A 20,000-nucleotide genomic window follows, 5' to 3' on the forward strand; every position below is an offset into this window, starting at 1 on the left:
CTAACGTGGCTGATATGGTAGGGCACACGTTTACCACTCGGCCGACCTGGGTTCGATTCCCGGTCCGGGTCCTTTGCTGGTCCTTCCCCATCTCTCTCTCCCAGTAGGGGGGGGGATAATCATCAAGTTCAAAATTTCAACACGCCCATTTGGGACATGATTAACACTATAAATACAAGAACTTTGACACCAAAAGTAACTCTGTATCTTGAAAATAACCCCCCACCCCTTGAAAATGAAAAAAAGAACCCAAAAGTGGCATTTTCTGCCCATTCCGCCTGGTATGCATAAGCTATTTTTACTGTTTGCTTATATGCGGTTGCATAAATGCTTTCAAATCCATTTGATTTTTAATTAACACTATTAATAGAAGAAATGGTACACCTCAGGGTGACTCTGTATCTTGAAAATAACCCCCCACCCCTCTTTAAAATTAAAAAAGAACACAAAAACAGAGTTTTTAGCTGTTCTGCCCTTTGTATGCAATCACTATTCTTACAGTCTGCCAATATATATAGCAGGCTCTAGGCCCAATAAGAGGACATGCAACATTGGTGAATTCAGGTAAATTGGGCAATGCTTCCACATTCATGATTGATATCTGACAGAGCTGCATCTGGGGCTTGTGAGAATCCTTATAATACAGTTTTGAGACAGCTTTCCAGACGACAAATGAACTTAAACATCAATTTCTTAAAGAGAGCCTGTGAAGTACTTAGTCCTGAGTGACAAATTATTTAACTAGCACTGCAACTTCTAGTTTTTTCAGCAATATAGTCAAGCAATCATTATACTAAGTTACTTCATTATGCTACTTGGAATTTACGCAGGGTCTTTTTTGTAGCTGACCCATATTGGGGCTGCATACATAGGAGTACAGTAAGCAAGTTTACTTTCACATCATCAGAACAAAACTTACTAACATATTTGCTTGGACATGCAACACTCATCTCTGTCTATAGCATCATCTCCCAACTTCTCAGTGATAATGTGCCCAAGATATTTTGTACTGCTTGATACACATATTGATTGCCCTGGCAGATAAAACGTTAGAACTTTATACTCTTCCTTGGCTATATATATCAACACAGCACTATTTTTTGCATTATACTGTACATCAAACTCAACCCCATGCTCAGAACACACATTCAGGAGTTGCTGAAACCCAACAGTGCTGGGGGACATAATAGCCAGATCATCTGCATATATCAAATGGTTTAAAACAGTGTTTCCTATCAGCCATGCTGTCTTACACCTCCCCAGTTGTTTGGAGAGGTTGTCCATGTATTGGTTGAACAAGGCTGTAGATAGGAGTCCCCCTTGTCTAACTCCATTGCCTACACAGAAAGGAGTAGATAGGCTATTTCCACATTTCACCAGCATATGTTGATTCTCATACCAGTAAACCAGAATACGTATGATGCACCTGAAGCTTTTCCACAATTAGAGACAGACTTAAGGACTCAATTAACTGTAGAGCTGGCCTTATGCTGCCTGTAAAGGGGTGGGGAACCTTTTTCATTCAAATTGCCACTTCGAATTGCTCCAAGGGCCGTAAAAGTCCTCCAAGGGCCGTAACTATGAACGCAAACCAGGATTTCCCCCTGCACTTAAGGCCTATATTGTAGCCACCTTTACAACAGACCCCACCTTCTCTAGGTCCCCTGAATATATCTTAATTGTGTTGCAAATGGAATTTCAAAGATTCCTTTACAAAATATGTCAAAGTTCATATGAAGCTGCATAATATTGAAATTATGTCAGGGGACGCATAAAACAGCCTCAAGACATAGGTTCCCCACCCCTGTTCTAGTATATGGCACTGTATATCCTTGTAGTATCCTTGTCAAAGACCTTATCAGATTCCCCAGCACTTTTCCAACGTCCAAACATAGTGTTGCCTACTTCAATCACAGCTGAGCTCGCCTCACTGATAGAAAATGGCTGTCTGCTTGGGGATTTCAATGGTTTGCTTGCAGTCAACCAGCAGCCACAATGTAATATGTAAATGTACCTTATCACATTAGAACATTGCAATATCTGACAGGTGAACCAAAGTATTCTCTCAAGATATGTATATGTATCTTTAATGCTAAAAGGGGGAAAACAGGGCAAAAAACATGTCCGATTTAGTTTTTTGGGTGGGGTGGGGGGTTTATTTCATGATGGGTACCAACTTCCAATACAAAATATCTCTCAAATGACCCAATGCACCATCCCTGAAGTGGGCGTAATCATTTTCCAAAATTTTGATTTTTAGGCCATTTATCCCCCCCCCCCCCTACTCCCAGCTCACTTCCTGTCTCTCCTTCACTATCCTGTCTCACAAAAACCAATAAAGGCTGAAAAGCCCCAAAAAGATACTTAGAAAAAAAATGCATGTATTTTATTTGAATTGTTCAACTGTATGTACACGTGATTTTTTCTTGGGTTCATACGTATGGTGTATAGTATCTAGTCCACTAGAGCCAAATTACTACAGTAGTGTGCTTGGTCATCTTGTCCTGATATTAATTTTATTATTATAAGAACAGTCATTGGCTTCAGAGTTACAGCCATCTGTGTGGTCACTAAGTGTGGTTAACACTGTCCATCTTTTGGCCACTACATTTCTTGCATTATTGTGAGCTATGTCAACGTTACAGAGATATTGATGTCACCGGTGATTTAGACCAAACAATGAAGTGATTAATTGATGGTGGAGTTGATGACAAGCAGCGATATTGATTCCAGAAATCTTCCAGCCCATCGTCTTGTGTCTATGTTCGCCAAGGGACTCATCGCTTTTTGTTCTGCTGTTCTTTGGATAGCCATTCAAGGGTCATAAAAGAGGTTGGGCCCAGAGAAAAATGGGTAGTGTGGTTCAAAACACACAGCTTGAAAAAAGTCAATTTAATCCAATGGCTTGAAACATTCTGGTTTGGCTTGGCCAGTCTTGTGCAGTGGTCAGCTCTTTTTTGGGGGCTTTTATACCTTCATTTGAGAGAGGAGTCACTGAAGATGGTGGCAGGAATGCAGTGGGAGAGAGAGACAGGGGAAGACAACTGGACATACAGTATAACAGTACGATGCCTTAAACATTTGAGCCACAGCAAAGGCCAGTAGCCAGCTCTATGGTATAGGCTATGACACCACAGGCACCTCATCAGTTATGCTACGGTGCATTGCGAACACAATTAGATGTCAGTGATCTCATTGGTGAATGCTCACCAGGCTATAGAGTAGGCTATAGACTGCGTACTGAATCCATTGACATGTGGGGCTAGACAGGGCTGGAGGGTGGTCTACTCTGTTCTGGTGTATACAGTGAGTTACACAGAGACTGGCTACACAATTCATTGCATAAAAATGCAGTGCTAATTAACACTTTGAGAGTACTCTGGGGTCATACCCAATGTAGATAAGATGTTAAATTGACTCTCTGGGTGTTGTATTAACACTGCATTTTCCCCTGTGTATGGACTCCCATGCTGCATCACTGATCACAGCAGTGAACAGCCCTCCAAGGTTACAGCGCAGGAATGCACAAGGACCCTTCAGGCTCACAAAGACCCTCATTCATTTCATTTTTTTGGTACTGTTTTTCTTTTCATGAAATATGTCACATAGTTAATTAACTGGAAAGACGTGACATGCATGCATTAAAGTTTGGTTACAAAAGAGCACCAGACACTGTTCTCCTGAGATAAAATCTCAAAAAAATAGAAAAAAGAAAAGAAATCTCTAAGTAGCTTAAGGTTTTTCACACATATCATCGTTTATTAACTATCTCAAGGGTGTATCATCCCCAAGAGGGTAAACAATAGAGGCTAGGTCTTGAAGTCTACATGTCTAGGAGCCTTTCTTTTCATCTTCAAGGAGTAGGTATGCATGCACCTAAGCAAACCTTAAACAAAGCTCCTGAAAATATATCTTTTCTAGAAAAAAAGACATGGATTGGGATGAATGCAATGATGCTTGATGAATATCAGAAAACAATCAGTGTGCTTTCCTCCATTATCTTCCTCATTGGTGTGTCATCATCACATCAATTTAACCCGTTAAGACATAACGTTATAAATTTGATGCTACCAGAATGGCAATGACCAAGTTGTAGTGCATAACTGGCCCTGTGTTATGTCCTAATAGTGTAGTACTATGGTAGTTAACTTTTCAGTGACTATTTAAGTGTTCCATTAAGTGGTGTGCATTATGGAGCTTCGAACTAGTAACATATTTGGAGTGATTAGATCAGCTTATTGCTGTGCTGGGAGGGACACATCTTAATTTCAATTCAACCAGCCTGTCTATAATGAAAGCGGGTACTGTTCCCTTTGTGTGCTTCATGTGGCTGCCCGCCGCAACACATATCTCCATTTGGAATTACGACCCATCATCGACCCATATAATGAAACTAACCGCTCCTAGATAATAGATTTGAGGGAGAGGGATTTGAAAAACAAACAAAAAAAAGCCTCAAGGGCTAATGTGTTGATATTTGACGCATAGCCTAAACATACTGTATCCTTGCCTTTTATCCTTATCCTTATGCCCAATTTCCCACACATTTCACGTTGGTCTGTCATCATCACCTTCATTGCAACATACTTGACGTCATACTTGATCAGCTTATGTGTTGCTGTGCTGGAAGGGAGACATCTTAATTACAGTGTAATTCAACCACAGAATTTAAAAGAAATTCAAAAAGCCTCAGCCAGTTTTGAATGAAACCAAGCGCTGTCCCCTCTGTGTGCTCCAAGTGATGGCCACAGCCAGGGCCGCTGACAGGTTTGGCCAGGACAAAGCCATCTGAAAGGGCCCCCCCCACCCCTCCCACCAAATACGTATAATCAAATGAGGACCCAATTCTGGGCCCGATGTCTCCCTGAGCCCGAGTCAACTGACCCCTTTGTCCCCCCCCTCATGTCAGCTTCCCAGGCCACACAACACATATCTCAATTTGCCATTACGGGCCATCATCGACCCATATAATGAAACTAACCGCTCCGAAAATAGATTTGAGCGAGGGGGATTTGAAAAAAAAAAAGCCTCCAGGCAGCTAAGTCAGGCGGTCAAAGGCTCCTCTGTCATCATTCCCATGCTTTAGGGCTTATGATGATTAGCCTCGTCTGGATAAGAGATGCGCGGAAGAAGCAAAGGAGCAGCGCCATCGTCATCCTGCTTAGAAATGCATGGAGGACTGAACTGGTGGTGGGAGATTCAAACGATAAGCAGAAGCACTGAGATAGACCGGAACAGATCACAGAGAGGAGTTAAGAGTGATATTGTTAGGCAAAAAAGGAGAGAGAGAGAGAGAGAGAGAGAGAGAGAGAGAGAGAGAGAGAGAGAGAGAGAGAGAGAGAGAGAGAGAGAGAGACGAACAGGGAGACAGAGGGAGTGCGTATGGATCTGAATCTCATTATGTCTGAGATGAAAACCTCTTTGTCTGGGTATTCAGACAATCGACTCTGACATCTCCTCACGAGTGGCCTACTTTTTGTTTTTAACTGTCTTCTTGCTGAAGCACTCCAACGCTAACTTACCGATCACAGCGTTCGCTTCTCACAGGCATGCCGTTTTCTAACATGACACACATAAACACACAAACACTTCTTATCCTGTCTCCCATAGGATGAAGCTTCTCAGGTGTCAACACACCTCTCGTGCGGCTTACACCTCAGCCTGCTTTGATCCAGAGAGACTGCAAGTGTGTGCAACTGCATCCATACTCAGCATACAGTATGAGAGTCTCTAAAGATAACCCAGCCCAAAGATGATGTCACGACACCACCCTGATATAAAAAGTTCTTCCTGTCAAGGTTTCACTTACACACTTGCACACACACGTACCCAAGTACAAGCACACGCGCACGCACATGCACACGCACACACACAAACATAGATGTTGATGGCATATTTCCCTGCTTACACATTACACACACAACCATACGCACACACACTGTAGTGTTTGAATATTTGCTATTTTACAAGTGCTTAACACACTCGCAACCTGACACTGTCACATACACACACAAACTCTCACACACTCACAAAATCCAGTTGCAGTAGATGTTGAAGTTTATTTCTGTATTGTTTCACACAAGTGCCTCTAGAGAAAACAGCCATAAAAACAGCACAACGGGACAATGGCAATCAGGGACAGATCACTGCATGGGCCTAACGGGACCAGGCCCAGGGGCCCAAGAGTCAAGGGGGCCCTGAAGCCCACGCCTCTATATATTTCCATTTCTTCCATTAAAATTGCACTTTTCACAACTGAATGTTCACATTTTCTCGGAGGGCATCATTCCAACAACACCCAACAACATAGACTTTCACATCTGCCCAGAAACCCTGAATTGTTTTGTAAACTAGCAGCACCCCTGGAGGGGGGGCTTTCTTCTTGTCTGGCCCAATGGCCCATGGAAGCATAATGCGTCCCTGATGGCAATGGCTGCCAGTCAAAAGGCCACTTCCTCCCCTCCCTGAGATTCAGCTCCACTGACCCACAGACCCGCTTCAGAAAGAGAGAGAGAGACCATCACACAGCCAACCCTCACAAAGCATCAGGACTGGACAGTACATTTTCCAGTGTTAAATCAACACATGAGTCAAATTTAACACTCATCTAGTAACACACACACATACAGACATGCAATCACAAAACACCAGTGTCACAAGTGTTGAATTAACACAATCAGCATTATGTGTATGTTAAGTCATGGCCCGTTACAAATTTGCTGAACCCAGAATGGCAATGACCAGGTCATAATGTATTGCCAAAGACTTTTGTTGTAGTTGTGTAGTAATATAATAGATGTAATGTCTTTTCATCAACGACAGCATTCCACTGATGGAACAGCACACCCTATGAGGTTACAGAACACAAGTGATCCACAACCCACCAAATGAATGCACTACTAAGCCTCAATCTTCATCCGCACAACTTTCATTTCCGCGACATCCTGCATGGATTGTTTGCAGTTGTATAGTGTGTCTGTCATTGCTCAAAATGTTGTCAGTTCTCTCTTTGGATGACAAAGGAGTGTCACGCCTCAGTGAGCACCCAAGCGATGTCACGGCATCAACGGCACCACCATCATCATCAGCGGCAGCAGCGCCGGCCCATATGGTGAGCGAGGAATGCTGCGTCTGTGTCTTAGCCAATGTCTCGCCGTGACACAGCCATGCAGCAGAACGGGCTATACAGCCAGGGAAGCTGACAGGAGGTGACAAAGGGGTCAGTTGCCCTGGACCCAGGGGCGAAGGGTGTGGGGCAGAATTGGGTCCCCATTGCATTGTACTGTATGTATTGAATCGGGAGGTCTTTCAAGATGGCTTTGTCCTGGGCCCGGGCAAAGCTGTTAGCGGCCCTGTATGCAGCTAATTAGCTGTAGCTGTGCCTTAATGGATTCTGTTGCACTTCCTCTCTCTGAGGGTTTTTTTGGTTCGTCATTGGACTTAGAGATGGCAAACACATGAATCGATTTGTAACGATGCACCGCAGTCCTCTGAGCGATCGGTTTTTCGCTTTCCACGGATCCCCGCTGTGCGGTAATTACAACCCAGAAATCTCCTCATGTGGCAAAAAAGAAACATGCAGGAAGTTACTGTATATCTGTAGGCCTACATGATGTGGTTCATACTATACGTGAATATATTATTCATGGCTATTAGCAAAAGCATACATCACAATAAAAAATTAATTATATTCATTCAGGCGCATCATGCATGAAGATATCAAAGACACTGAACACCTTAATTATGTATGCCATACAAAGACACACGCTGTGCACTCTTTCATTCATACCTATATTACTACACTGTATATAATTGAACTAGTAACAACTTGCATTTTGTATTCCTGCACTTTCTACAAGCATCTCAGTCAGTGCGGAATACACACACACACACACACACACACACACACACACACACACACACACACACACACACACACACACACACACACACACACACACACACACACACACACACACACACACACACACACACACACACACACACACACACACAGCCCATCCGTCAGTATTTTACACGGCTTGATTACAGTAGATGCTGATTGTGCATCCAAACTGGCCTTTGATGAGGTCTAGATGCTTCCTCTGCTTACAGTAATGCCAGTATAGCCCAGGCAAGGAGTACTGAAGGGATTGCAAGGAATTGCAATGTAAGCTAAATTAGTGGCAGCATGGCAAAACCATACCATATGGCTCAACCACAGATCCCAAGACAGGATACTAGGGCTGTAACGATATTGTATCGAAACAAGAAATCGCGATATGCAGAGTCATGATACTGTATCGTGGAGCAAGAAAGAAGTATCGTGATATACCCTTACAAACGTCTTTTACTCTTCAATCCAGAAATCAATCACATGATTTGATGTCATCGCGCTTCCAAGTTTCAAATCATCATTATTATTTTCAACTTTTTTTTAAACAAAATCGTAGGGTGTATCGAACCGTAGGTCAATAATCGTGATACGAACCGAATCATGAGTTGAGTGTATCGTTACAGCCCTACAGGGTACTCATCAAGTCAATACAGACGAATCGCATACTGTAGCACATGAAACAAAACCCCATCTCCACTAATCTGGCTCTTAATGCACCAGGCTTTACTTGCCGTACAGATTCGATCTCCCCTAGTAGCGACACAACAACATGTTAATCGATCCACATGAATCGCATTGTGACCTAGATGTGCAAATGACTGAGAGTGGGAAAACTGGTGTCATTACGTATTTATTATGCCTGGTTAATGCAGACGTCTGGCACGATAATGCGTCTGCGCTAAGTGGCTGAGTTATGCAGTGATAATATGTGGTGTGATGGATGATTTTCTTGATGGATGTATTTCTTGATGGAAGTCATATAAAGCATTGTAAATAATATTAATTGCAAACAAATGCATCTGACTTTCATCTGAATTCATTGGCACAGTTACATTGTTTAGATCAGACAAAAGAAAAACAGTTGATCTGATGCACTTCAAAAAATAAAGGGCAGATGATACAATCAACTGAATATGAATGCTAAAAAATGCACATTTTTCAACAACAAAAATAGGCTACTTCAAAATGTCAAGAACGGCTTAGAACAGTGAGTGATTGTTCCATTCAGACGCCAGCCGGATGATGGACTGAGTGCATTAGGACTACCGCTTGCCCCGAGTGTAGTGACTGTGTTGACTGTGGCGACACGGATGCTTTCTTGGATGGGGTCCCCATTGGGGTGGCCTAGCCATGTGATGACAGGGGGCCCTGGGGGCAGACTGGCGGCGGCGGACAGGCAGTGCATGCTGAGTGAGTGAGTGAGTGAGTGTGCCACTAACCTACATGCTTCACTTTGCTCAACTGCACACTATTCAGCCCCAAAAGCTACTGTAGGCAATGCATCCCCTCCCCCTTCACGCACCGCTCGCACTCATTTCTCTTTTCCAGACAAAAAAGCATGACACACGTCTGACTGAATCCATTACAGAGGGGGGTGGCCACGCCATTCTGAATGGATGTGAAATGGTCATTATTGATCTATGACCGCGACAATATGAAATGTCTTCAGTTGCTTTTTTGGCAGCTGTCTTTTATTTACCATGTACCATTTCAAACTGTACATAACAAGGGATTAGGGCTGTATGCAACAGGAATTGTCTGTTGTTTTTTGTTTGTTTGCAATACGACCCTCAATTACATCTAGCCACATCTAGTCAGACATTCTGTCCATTCTCGTCCTTGCATAATTTTGCTCAATCCTGTGTGTGCATCAATAATGTAGCCAATCTCTGCTGCAGTGTATAGTACTCTTTCTACAATACAATGTAGCAGCCTGTCTAGACACAGAAAGTAACAAACATGCACACACACACACACACACACACACACACACACACACACACACACACACACACACACACACACACACACACACACACACACACACACACACACACACAGACATACACATAGATACAACCACCCTGCAGCCACTCACCTCCCACGCACTGTCTGACTAGCTAACACTGCATGTGTGTGTGTGTGTGTGCTTGTGTGTATGTGCGTACAGTATGTGTGTGGCCATGCAGACAGATTAGCCGGTATAGGCTACAGCAGACCGATGGCCACCGCTGTGTTTTCGCTCCGTGGCCTGAGCGTGACCCCACCCCCACCCCCCAAACACACACACACACACACACACACACACACACACACACACACACACACACACACACACACACACACACACACACACACACACACACACACACACACACACACACTGCTGTGCTGTGCTGTGCCCACAGGAAGCAAGCAGGCAGACATCTGGATCGAACCGGACTGACCCAACCAAAGCTCATGACTCCAGCTGCTTACTTGACTGACTCATTCATTCACTCACTCACTCACTCACTCACAGCTGTTGTATCAAACATCATTCAGTATTCATTAAGCTGTAATTACCACTCCTGATCGTGTCACTTATTGTGCTCTTTTGCAACTATTCACATATGTGACAAGGGCTTAAAAGTCTTGCAACACTTCAAGCAGATTTCTAACTTGGTTATGTAAAAAGAACAAAAACAACATGTTTCAAAATGCCCCAATGTTGAAAAAAAAGACAATCCTTGGAAGTAGCAGCACTGAGTCTGTTTCGAAATTTGCGAGCTGATTCAATCAGGCTTATGTAAACAAGGCAGTCAGAGGAGGAGAACCCCAGGAAAACGTATTTGGGAGGACCACCAGTCATCCCCCACACAGGAAATGATGTCATCTGATGACACATGATCAACAACCAACTCTGGGTATTATAATATGCACTGACTCCCTTCCCTCTCTTGCAGTCATATTCTCACATTTGTTTCTCTTAGTTTTTCAGAGACTTTTCTTGAAACGTATCCTTCATGTTGTTTGTAATCAACCCATTATCAATCTCTATGGCCCCGTCTTTCCCCATGTGTGAGACCACACTTCCCTTTCAGAAAACTTCCAAAACAAAAATATTGCTGGTGTATATACGTATGGCAAATGATGAATAAGCGACTATTATGGCAAATGGTGAATAAGCAATAAGCGTATGAAAAGAAGTCAGCCTTATGGCTCACAGAAACAACATTTGAGCATAGGTCTCTCCACCCAGCTTTGAATCGGGGTCTCCGGCGTACAAGGGGCCTGCGTTATTCCACCACACTTTGCAACATTACTTAAGTGTTTTGTGGATTCAAAATAAATGTACTGGTGGAAAACAATATGACCAGAGGAGTGGTTGGAAAAATGAGAGGTTTCACTCCACTAAAAAAGATGTGTGGAAAACTGCGGGGGAATATTGTTCCACCCAAAACAGCTGTGTGCCCCCCATAACAGACGCGCCCTATGATGTTTTCTTACATAGACTACTCTGACTCTGCAAAACAGTGAGGTCAGGTCTCTCTCTGTCCCTGGGCTGAGGAGAGGGAGACTTCTACAGCAAAACAAAACCATCAGCAAAAAACATATCGTCCTGCTCTCCAAGCTAGATTAGTTACAGCCATAATCCTTAGGGATTTAATCTTAAAGCAACCTCTGAGGCCAAAATAACACTCCTGTGTTGTTGGCTTGGTCCAGGTCCATTGTTCCCAAGTAACAATATGCCTTAAGAAAACCCGTTTCCTGTTGGCACAACGTGAAGTCCTATGGTGAGACTCTTATGTCAACAAAAGCCAAATGCAACAACTGCATGCCTATAACTGCTGTATAACTGATATGTTCACTTCAGAGATAATGGCTACTTCTTGGAGAGCAAGAATCATACAGTGGACAAGTGACACGTTGTCCAGTAACAAAAAGCAGAGTTCCAAAAAAAATGCAGTTGTGGTCTGTAAAGATTGCGGTCAGAAGGGAAGAGAGAGCTGTCTACGATTAGCTGTGGCATAGAGCCCAGAAGTTCAGTTCTTTTGGGAGGAGGAGACTGTGCTCTGACTGTCCAAGAGGAACGGCCTTTAGTCTACTCTATCTCACCATTCGTTAAATCCAAACAACATCCAAACGCAGTGTAGACAGAAATGAGAGTTTGAAAGACGAGAACTTGGCATTTCGATTTACGCACGATCCAAAATGGCCCTGTCGTAATGTTGCAAGCTGCAGGAAAGTATCATTGTGCTTTCCTGTATGCTATCCCTTTCAGATTGAACAACAGAAATAATAATAAAAAAACCATGCGATACAGATGCACTAGTTTTAAAACCAGTGGTTTTGAAGGATGCGCAAGCAGTTGGTTACGCACGCATTTGGCACAAGGTGAAAAGGGTGGGTAAGGGGATTGATACTCCCAACTGAGTTCGCTCCCGGACGTGCGGTCCCAGGTGTTTCTATCACTCCCGGACGTGCGGTCCCACCGGTTATATTTCACGTATTATCATATACTGCCACATACAAGCAATTTAGGGTTAGGTTTAGGGTTAGGTTTAGGGTTAGGGTTAAGGTTAGGGTTAGGTTTAGGGTTAGGGTTAAGGTTAGGGTTAGAAACAAAAAACTAACATCAACAAGATAACTGGCTCCGTCATATGGCGGTGGTACCGATAGTCTGGCTAGTGGGAGCGAGATGAAATGGGAGCGTTCTGAGATGGGAGCGTCAATCTGGGAATCAAAGGGTGCAGTCTGCTTACGACCTCATCCATTCGCCTATTTGTGTGCATAATTTGAGAAGTACCTAATGTAGATCCTTCTAAATTTTCACCAGGATGTGTTCACCATAACCTACAGTAGGGATAGCTACACGGTTTTAGGCCGCGAAATACCTGACAAAATGCTGAAGCTTCTGAACAATAATCAGCGATAGCACGTTAGCTCGGAGCTCAATCAAAACAAAGCCCCCTGCTTTATCCCGTCCGCCTGTGATCAATGGGCCATTTCAATCAGCTTGGCTTTCGAAGAAACATTTTGACCGATTAACCCACTTCCATGTGTATCTCGGATGCGCAACGTGTAGGCTCTTATTTATTTTATTAATTTATCCTCGTGATCCAACGCCTTTGTCGACGAGGAGGTTAGTGTGTGAGAGAAGCCGGCTTCTTGACACAATGAAAGACTCGACTCGACCACCACTCTCATACGACACAATTATAAATGTGTTATTGTGTTCAGCACCTTCAAATTATCCCAAATCAGCTGAACTGCATCTCAGAATAAAATGTTGAATTCGCATGTGTAACCATAGGCTACTGTGTTACAAACGGGCAAACTGACTGAGAGGGATGTTTGTAGGATGTGAGCATGTTACAATGTATCCATTCAGGCTATGTAGTGGGCGAACAGTCATGAATGATAGACTTGCTTGCAGACGATATTGACAATGCACACTTTACCATGATCAGCGCCGTGTTGTTGACAGGATACACTACAATCATCAGATGCTACAGGCTGTGAAATCATTTCACTAAGGCTCAACGAATTGAGTCACATGCATAAACAACACTTTGATATGAAGTCGACACAGCCTGTCCTCTTAGCAATTTTGTAGATGCTACTGGCACATTTAGAATTTCCAGTTACCACTTCATGAGGAACCCAAACCACCACCATGTGCGTTATAACATCTAAAATACTAGTGCCTATTTGAGAAGCCTTTTGTTTCACTTACCCCTCTTTTCACACGGATATCCAGCTTTTCCTCTGCTTTTGCTATATCCAACGTGTTCACAATGCCCAACCCAGTCAAACGGCGAGTCGTACTGATAATCGTCTCAGTTGCCCAGCAATAACGTTATTCCCAGCAAATAGCGGTGACTGCGAGCAAGCTAGATTGAGGCAACTAGGACACCCCCATCGCCTGCCTGCGTCTGCACTTCCAACTCAGCCATAGGGGCGTGCGCTCACATTTTTGATTGGCAGGTGACGTCACTTGTGTAAATGGAGTCGAACAATATTAAATCATTTTTTTTATGCCGGAAACCAACAAGTGTATCTATGTCTTCATATCTCTGAGGTTTCATTGCAACCAATAAGTTCGTTGATATTTCATAATTTGTATTTTCCCATTTGAAAATCGTCCCCGTGTTCCTAACAACTGAACGTGATCTGTGACTTGTAGTTCATTAGCTGTCTTGTGCCGTTATAACTCCTGACAAAGATGCACATAAAAACTACAAGTGCCATAAATCCATTTTACGTTTACGGAAATGTGTAACACCGAAACGGTTGAGACGGACGCTTCAGTGCAGTGGACGGGAGGAGAAAGCTGTACTCAGTGGATGAAAGGAGCCGTTCCCAGTGACTGAAATATAGCAACTTACTGAGAGAAGACCTACATTTACCCTCGTAAAATCTATGTTATGTATTCTACCATGAAGTCACCTCTCAAGTCAGGCGAAGATGAGGAATATCAGAGGGAGCTGCGAGGTGATGACAGTGGGCTGTAACAAACTTGCTCTGCTCCACTCGGTGACAGAAAACTGTTTGAGCCTCACATCTATTTTGCATAATTTATTAGTGTATATACATGGAATACACCAAACTTACTGTGCTTATGAACAATTACTACTAAATAGTTAAGTTCATACATGAAACAATACAGCGCCAATTGCAATGCAATTTCATATGCTACTTAATAAATGAATGTATGTGATGTGTAGCCTAACCACGCCACCAATGACTGGAATTGTATTATGCCTCTATGATTCACCCAATAGTTCTAGTTTGTGTAGTTAGTAGTTCTAGTTGTTGTCTCAACACACTTGCTTGACTTGACAGAGAAAGCAAACCGTAGCATCCTGCAACTCAGTAGCATCTTGGACCGAGATGCGGAATCGGAGTCCGAGTGTTCGAATAGACCGCTAACACCAGATGACGAAGAACCCACTTCTGATGTCAGCTCAGTCCATCAGTTACAAGAGAGTGAAGCAGGTGGGACCACACCACAAAGCAGTTGCGTTAGCAACTAACTAACCGTCAGTAGACTGCTGAATTTGTGCTTGATGTTGCTAGGGGAAAGGCAAAAGCCAAGGTTTAACCAGCAATATGCATTCCCTTTGCAGTTTCTCAGCTGCGGTTGCTTCTGCAAAAACAACCACAAGAATCAGTCAGTGTCACCTCACCTAGAAGAAAATCACCAAAGGTAATACATGGATGAAACGTCTCCTTAAATCTCCACCTTGGGATCAATACACTACATCAATTTATCCATTCAATTGACCCCTACAAATGAGATGTCAGAGGTCTAGGTTTAATAAGTCCATTGCCAAGTCCAGTGGCAGTCCATTAATGAGATAAGTTTAACAATTGACTAGAAAAATCTGAATTCCTTGGCAAAGATTTTATAACAGAAGACAGTCAATTTGAATTGCCTCCCCTCTGCATATACTTGTACTGACTGACCATTTGAATACATTTAACCTTCTTTTACACATTCACATCTTCTGCTGTACAACAGAAAAGCCATGCTGAGGTGAAAAGTGGGGTACCAGCCGTGCATGATGTAATGCCCATCGTTCACAAGCAGTCAGATTACATCTGCCAGCTGGAGGGAGAGGTCCAGTTCTGTAAGGTATGTACGTAAGAGAAAGGCCAGTAGGTTTGTTTGAGCCTGTGCTTGTTGTAGAACGGGGTGCAATGAAGTGCACAGCTGTATGGAGTGACAAGGGTTGTCAATGGAGGGCCATTTACTGTCTTTTTGTGCATTCTGATTTGCACAAGTCATATTCAATGTTATAGATGGACTGAATGATTTAGCCATTGTTTTGTATGGGTAAAAGATGTTTTTTTTCAGATGTCAGGTGGCGCAACAGCATCTGATGCCCAGACATTAATTTGTAATTGGTGGTTGATATGCTGCAATGAGTATGCTTGTTAGATGCAAATAACAAAATCCATACAATAGTGGCACCCACTGGCTGACGTTGCCTCGCCTTGACGCGTGCTATTGCTGAAACGTCACTGACCGATAGGTCATCCTTACAACCTTTACATACTTACTTATCTGTGTGTGTGTGTGTGTGTGTGTGTGTGTGTGTGTGTGTGTGTGTGTGTGTGTGTGTGTGTGTGTGTGTGTGTGTGTGTGTGTGTGTGTGTTTTCAGGAGGAGCTCGTGGGCATGAAGCAGAGGGTGCAGGTGGTGATTGTGGAGAATGAGAGGCTGCACCAGGAGCTGACGGAGAGCCTGAAGGAACAGGCAGTGAGTGTGACACACACACACACACACACACACACACACACACACACACACACACACACACACACACACACACACACACACACACACACACACACACACACACACACAGTTTCAAAACACAATATGGTACATCAGTGTGGATATAGCATATTTTTCATGTTTGAAGCCACAATATTGTCTGTCCAAACTCCCTCTTGTACACCCCCACCAACGGAGCTCCCCACCCATGTCAACCGCAACCTATGACCACAGCTGCACTTTATGCACTTATCTAGCCTCTTCCTGTCCATCACCAAGTCCACCCCGTGTCCTTTCATCAGACCACCCTCCTCTGACTACATAGCTATGCACTTTTACGCTCCCTCCCCTTGGACAGTTACCATAATAGGGTGGAAAACAGCATTTTCTCTGTCCTACTCCACCCTGTCTGTCCATGTATGCTACAAATAAATACCCCTGTGTCTTTCTCCATGTCATTTCTGTTTTTGTGCGGCTGCATAGTAGTGGTAAACTAAAAAAGTTTCATTAGGCCCGCTGAAAATAATTTCTCATGTACAACAATCATTACCGTTCTTGGCCTTGAAGATGAGGTAGTGAAGTGATGTCCATATTTGTTTATCTGTTTGACAATTAATTAGATTGTGTTTTATATTTTAGATAAACCCTGTGGCTCCGTTGGTCTTGAAACCTAAACCCACACCGGCCCCCAGAACACACAATCCTGCAGAGGAGGACAAGTGGAGAAAAGAACTGGTATGAGGATAATTAACAATAACAGCAGCAACACCAATAATAAGTTAGTGATAGTATCAATGAATAATGTGGAAATGGTGGCGAGTGTATTGACATCCTTCATTCTATCTGTTTTTGTGTTTCTGTATGTGTGTCCAATGGTATGCCTTAGGACCGACTGAAGGCTCTCTATCAAGCCCAGTGTCAGACCCTGGAGGCCCAAGTAATGTCATTGAAGTAAGACACACACACACACACACACACACACACACACACACACACACACACACACACACACACACACACACACACACACACACACACACACACACACACACACACACACACACACACACACACTTGCTTTGCAAAAGCAAAACTCATGGCATATTGTACATATTCATCACATAATATCCATGAACACAGATGGTATTTTGCTTCCTATGTCTTTTTTTGTAATTGACTTTGCATAAGAAAAACATCCGCTATATGTTATGTAAAATCTCTTCTCTTCTGAGTCTCCTGTCCTCCGTTTCCATTTATAATACAACAACTAACCCTGCTAATAAGCACTGATCTGGCTAAGCCTGTTATGAAGTTATTATTATGCTATTATGACCAAAACGTGTGCCAACAGTAATAGAGTAGAGAGTAGAGTAGACTTTTATTGTCACTATACAAATATAGCGAGATTATGTTTAGTAGCAACCCACAAATGCCCACAAAATAAAAGATATATTAACAGTAAATAAATAATATATAAAAATCCATGTGCATCTCACAGTATCGATAGTCCTGAAGTATTGAGGGGGGGCAGGTGACGTATTGAGTTCAAGAGTCTAATGGCAGTGGGATAAAAGCTGTCCTTCATTCTCGTAGTGCGGGCACGCAGAGTCCTAAAGCGCCTGCCAGATGGTAGCATGGTGAAGAGCCTGTGACCAGGGTGTGTGTGATCTTTAAGGATGTTTAATGCTCTGTTTGTGCAGCGTGTATGGTGGATCTCCTCAAGTGTGGGTAGTTGGCATCCAATGATTCTCTCTGCTGTTTTAATGATGCGCTGTAACATCTTGTTGTCGTGTGTGCAGCTGGTGTACCAAGATGTAATGCTGTATGTAATTACTGATATGTAATATGATACAAAGTAATGTATTGTCTCCACACAGAAAGGACGTGGCGATGTCCCAGAGACCAACTGAGGATGTCAAAGTGTTTGCTTAAACATATTCTAATATAATGCAATGTAATTACAGTATTAGTTAAATGCACTGTAAAGTCTGTCCATGCAGGAAGGAGCTAGCGCCATCCGGTAGGCCAGCTGAGGTGTGCTAAACGTATTGTAATGCAATGCCATGTAATGCACTTCACGAAGTCGGAGTGTCGTCATCATCTCGTGTCCGCTATGTAAAACCTGTGCTAGCCGAAAGTTTCTCCCCAAGTCAATATATACGGCGGAATGTTGACATTCATGCGGAAATTCACGGATATCCGAATTAGTGAATACAATGCAATTCTATGTAATGTTCTGTACCGTAGTGTAATGCTTCTCCACGTGCTGCAGGAAGGAGCTAACAGCGTCCCATAGCCAGCTGAGTGTCTGCTACTTAATGTGCTGTGATGTAATGCAATGCATTGCAATTCAATGCAATGTAATGCAATGTGATGTAATGCTTCTCCACGTACTGTAGGAAGGAGCTGGCGACGTCCCGGAAGGAATCGGAGGAGGTTAAAGGGCAGCTAAAGCACAGCGAGGCCGTGGCGGCAGCAGCGGCGGCGGGCCAGCCCCAGGTGGGTGGCCTCTGTCTGCGCTGCGCCCAGCACGAGGCCGTCCTGGCAGACACGCACACCAACGTGCACACGCAGGCCATCGAGAGGATCACCAAGTAAGCATGCTCAAATACTGTACATCAGTGTGTGTGCGTGCGTGTGTGTGTGTGTGTGTGTGTGTGTGTGTGTGTGTGTGTGTGTGTGTGTGTGTGTGTGCGTGCGTGTGTGTATGTGTTAAAATCCCTTAATGCCCCTATTGTTACCTTGCTGTTACCAAAATCTTACTGACCAAATCTTATTCTTGTACTGAATTACAACTCTCTGTAATGTCATAGCATTGGTGTTATGGTTGTTATTATGATGTCTTCAGTTCACACAAGGAAGAGCGCGACACTGCTTCTTCACAGTTCACCACTTTATTTCTTTTTTCTTTGGTGATATTATGGTATTATGATGTACCTCAGTTGGCCTTCATCAGCAAACAGTGAGCCGAGCCTGCAATCCCGTCTGCAGTAAGAGGCTACATAGGCGATTAAGTGGATGATTCAGTGGATTATTAAAGAAACACTTAAATAGTATTTCCAAGCGTCAAATAATGTTTCCAAAGTCGTTTTAGTGATTCAGCAACTTGTTGCGAGGTGAAAGGTCCCTAAGCCTCCCTCTGTGGCTTATAAGCGTGCACACACACACACACACACACACACACACACACACACACACACACACACACACACACACACACACACACACACACACACACACACACACACACACACACACAGCACACACACACACACACACACAGCACACACACACACACACACAACATACAGCGTAAAACCACACTCACGGGGGCGCTGTGGCGCAGTATGCGGGCTTGCATGCCCATGGGGACCCCGGTTCGAATCCGGACGGGGTCATTTCCCAGTCCTCCCCCGTCTCTCTCACCCACTCATTTCCTGTCAGCATCTCATACTGTCCTGCCAATAAAGGCATACAAAATAAATATAAAGGCCTAAAAATATATATATATATGAAAAAAACACACTCATACCCCGTTCCCATCCATCGGTGCAGGTATGGGGGAGTGCATGTGGTCTTGAGTGATGTGAGTGGAGAGAGAAGGGAATGCTACACAGGGCCACTTATCCAAGTCTGGTAAAAAAAAGGGTGCACATAAAGAAAACTTGGGCGTCCAAAGGGCTGTGTGCATGTATGTTTATGCAATTCAAATGAGACGCTGCACAGTTTAACACCACACTGGACAAAAAAACAGAGACTTGTTTTCAATGGGATGCTTCTCACAGACGTATCAACTCCATGCCATCTAGGAACGGCGCAAACGCAACCATTTGGTGTT

At 43.5% G+C, this 20,000-nt stretch overlaps 2 protein-coding genes across 2 annotated transcripts in view; one reads left to right on the forward strand and one right to left on the reverse strand.

The window, feature by feature from the left end:
* Positions 1-13,799, reverse strand: part of cep170aa (centrosomal protein 170Aa) — a 100,437-nt gene extending 86,638 nt beyond the window's left edge. The window contains exon 1 of the mRNA XM_063191201.1: positions 13,617-13,799. The gene's annotated coding sequence lies outside the window, so the exon portion shown is untranslated. The remainder of the gene's footprint in view (positions 1-13,616) is intronic.
* A 392-nt stretch (positions 13,800-14,191) lies between these two features.
* The window catches only part of sdccag8 (SHH signaling and ciliogenesis regulator sdccag8), a 108,293-nt gene continuing 102,484 nt past the window's right edge, over positions 14,192-20,000 (forward strand). Inside the window, exons 1-8 of the mRNA XM_063191202.1 lie at positions 14,192-14,374; positions 14,726-14,878; positions 15,010-15,089; positions 15,405-15,518; positions 16,049-16,144; positions 16,802-16,897; positions 17,049-17,113; positions 18,562-18,756. Coding sequence (XP_063047272.1) covers positions 14,308-14,374; positions 14,726-14,878; positions 15,010-15,089; positions 15,405-15,518; positions 16,049-16,144; positions 16,802-16,897; positions 17,049-17,113; positions 18,562-18,756 — 866 coding nt within the window. The 5' untranslated portion in view covers positions 14,192-14,307. The remainder of the gene's footprint in view (positions 14,375-14,725; positions 14,879-15,009; positions 15,090-15,404; positions 15,519-16,048; positions 16,145-16,801; positions 16,898-17,048; positions 17,114-18,561; positions 18,757-20,000) is intronic.

The sequence above is a fragment of the Engraulis encrasicolus genome, chromosome 24 (assembly GCF_034702125.1).
Source record: "Engraulis encrasicolus isolate BLACKSEA-1 chromosome 24, IST_EnEncr_1.0, whole genome shotgun sequence".
NCBI classification, from domain to species: Eukaryota; Metazoa; Chordata; class Actinopteri; order Clupeiformes; family Engraulidae; genus Engraulis; species Engraulis encrasicolus.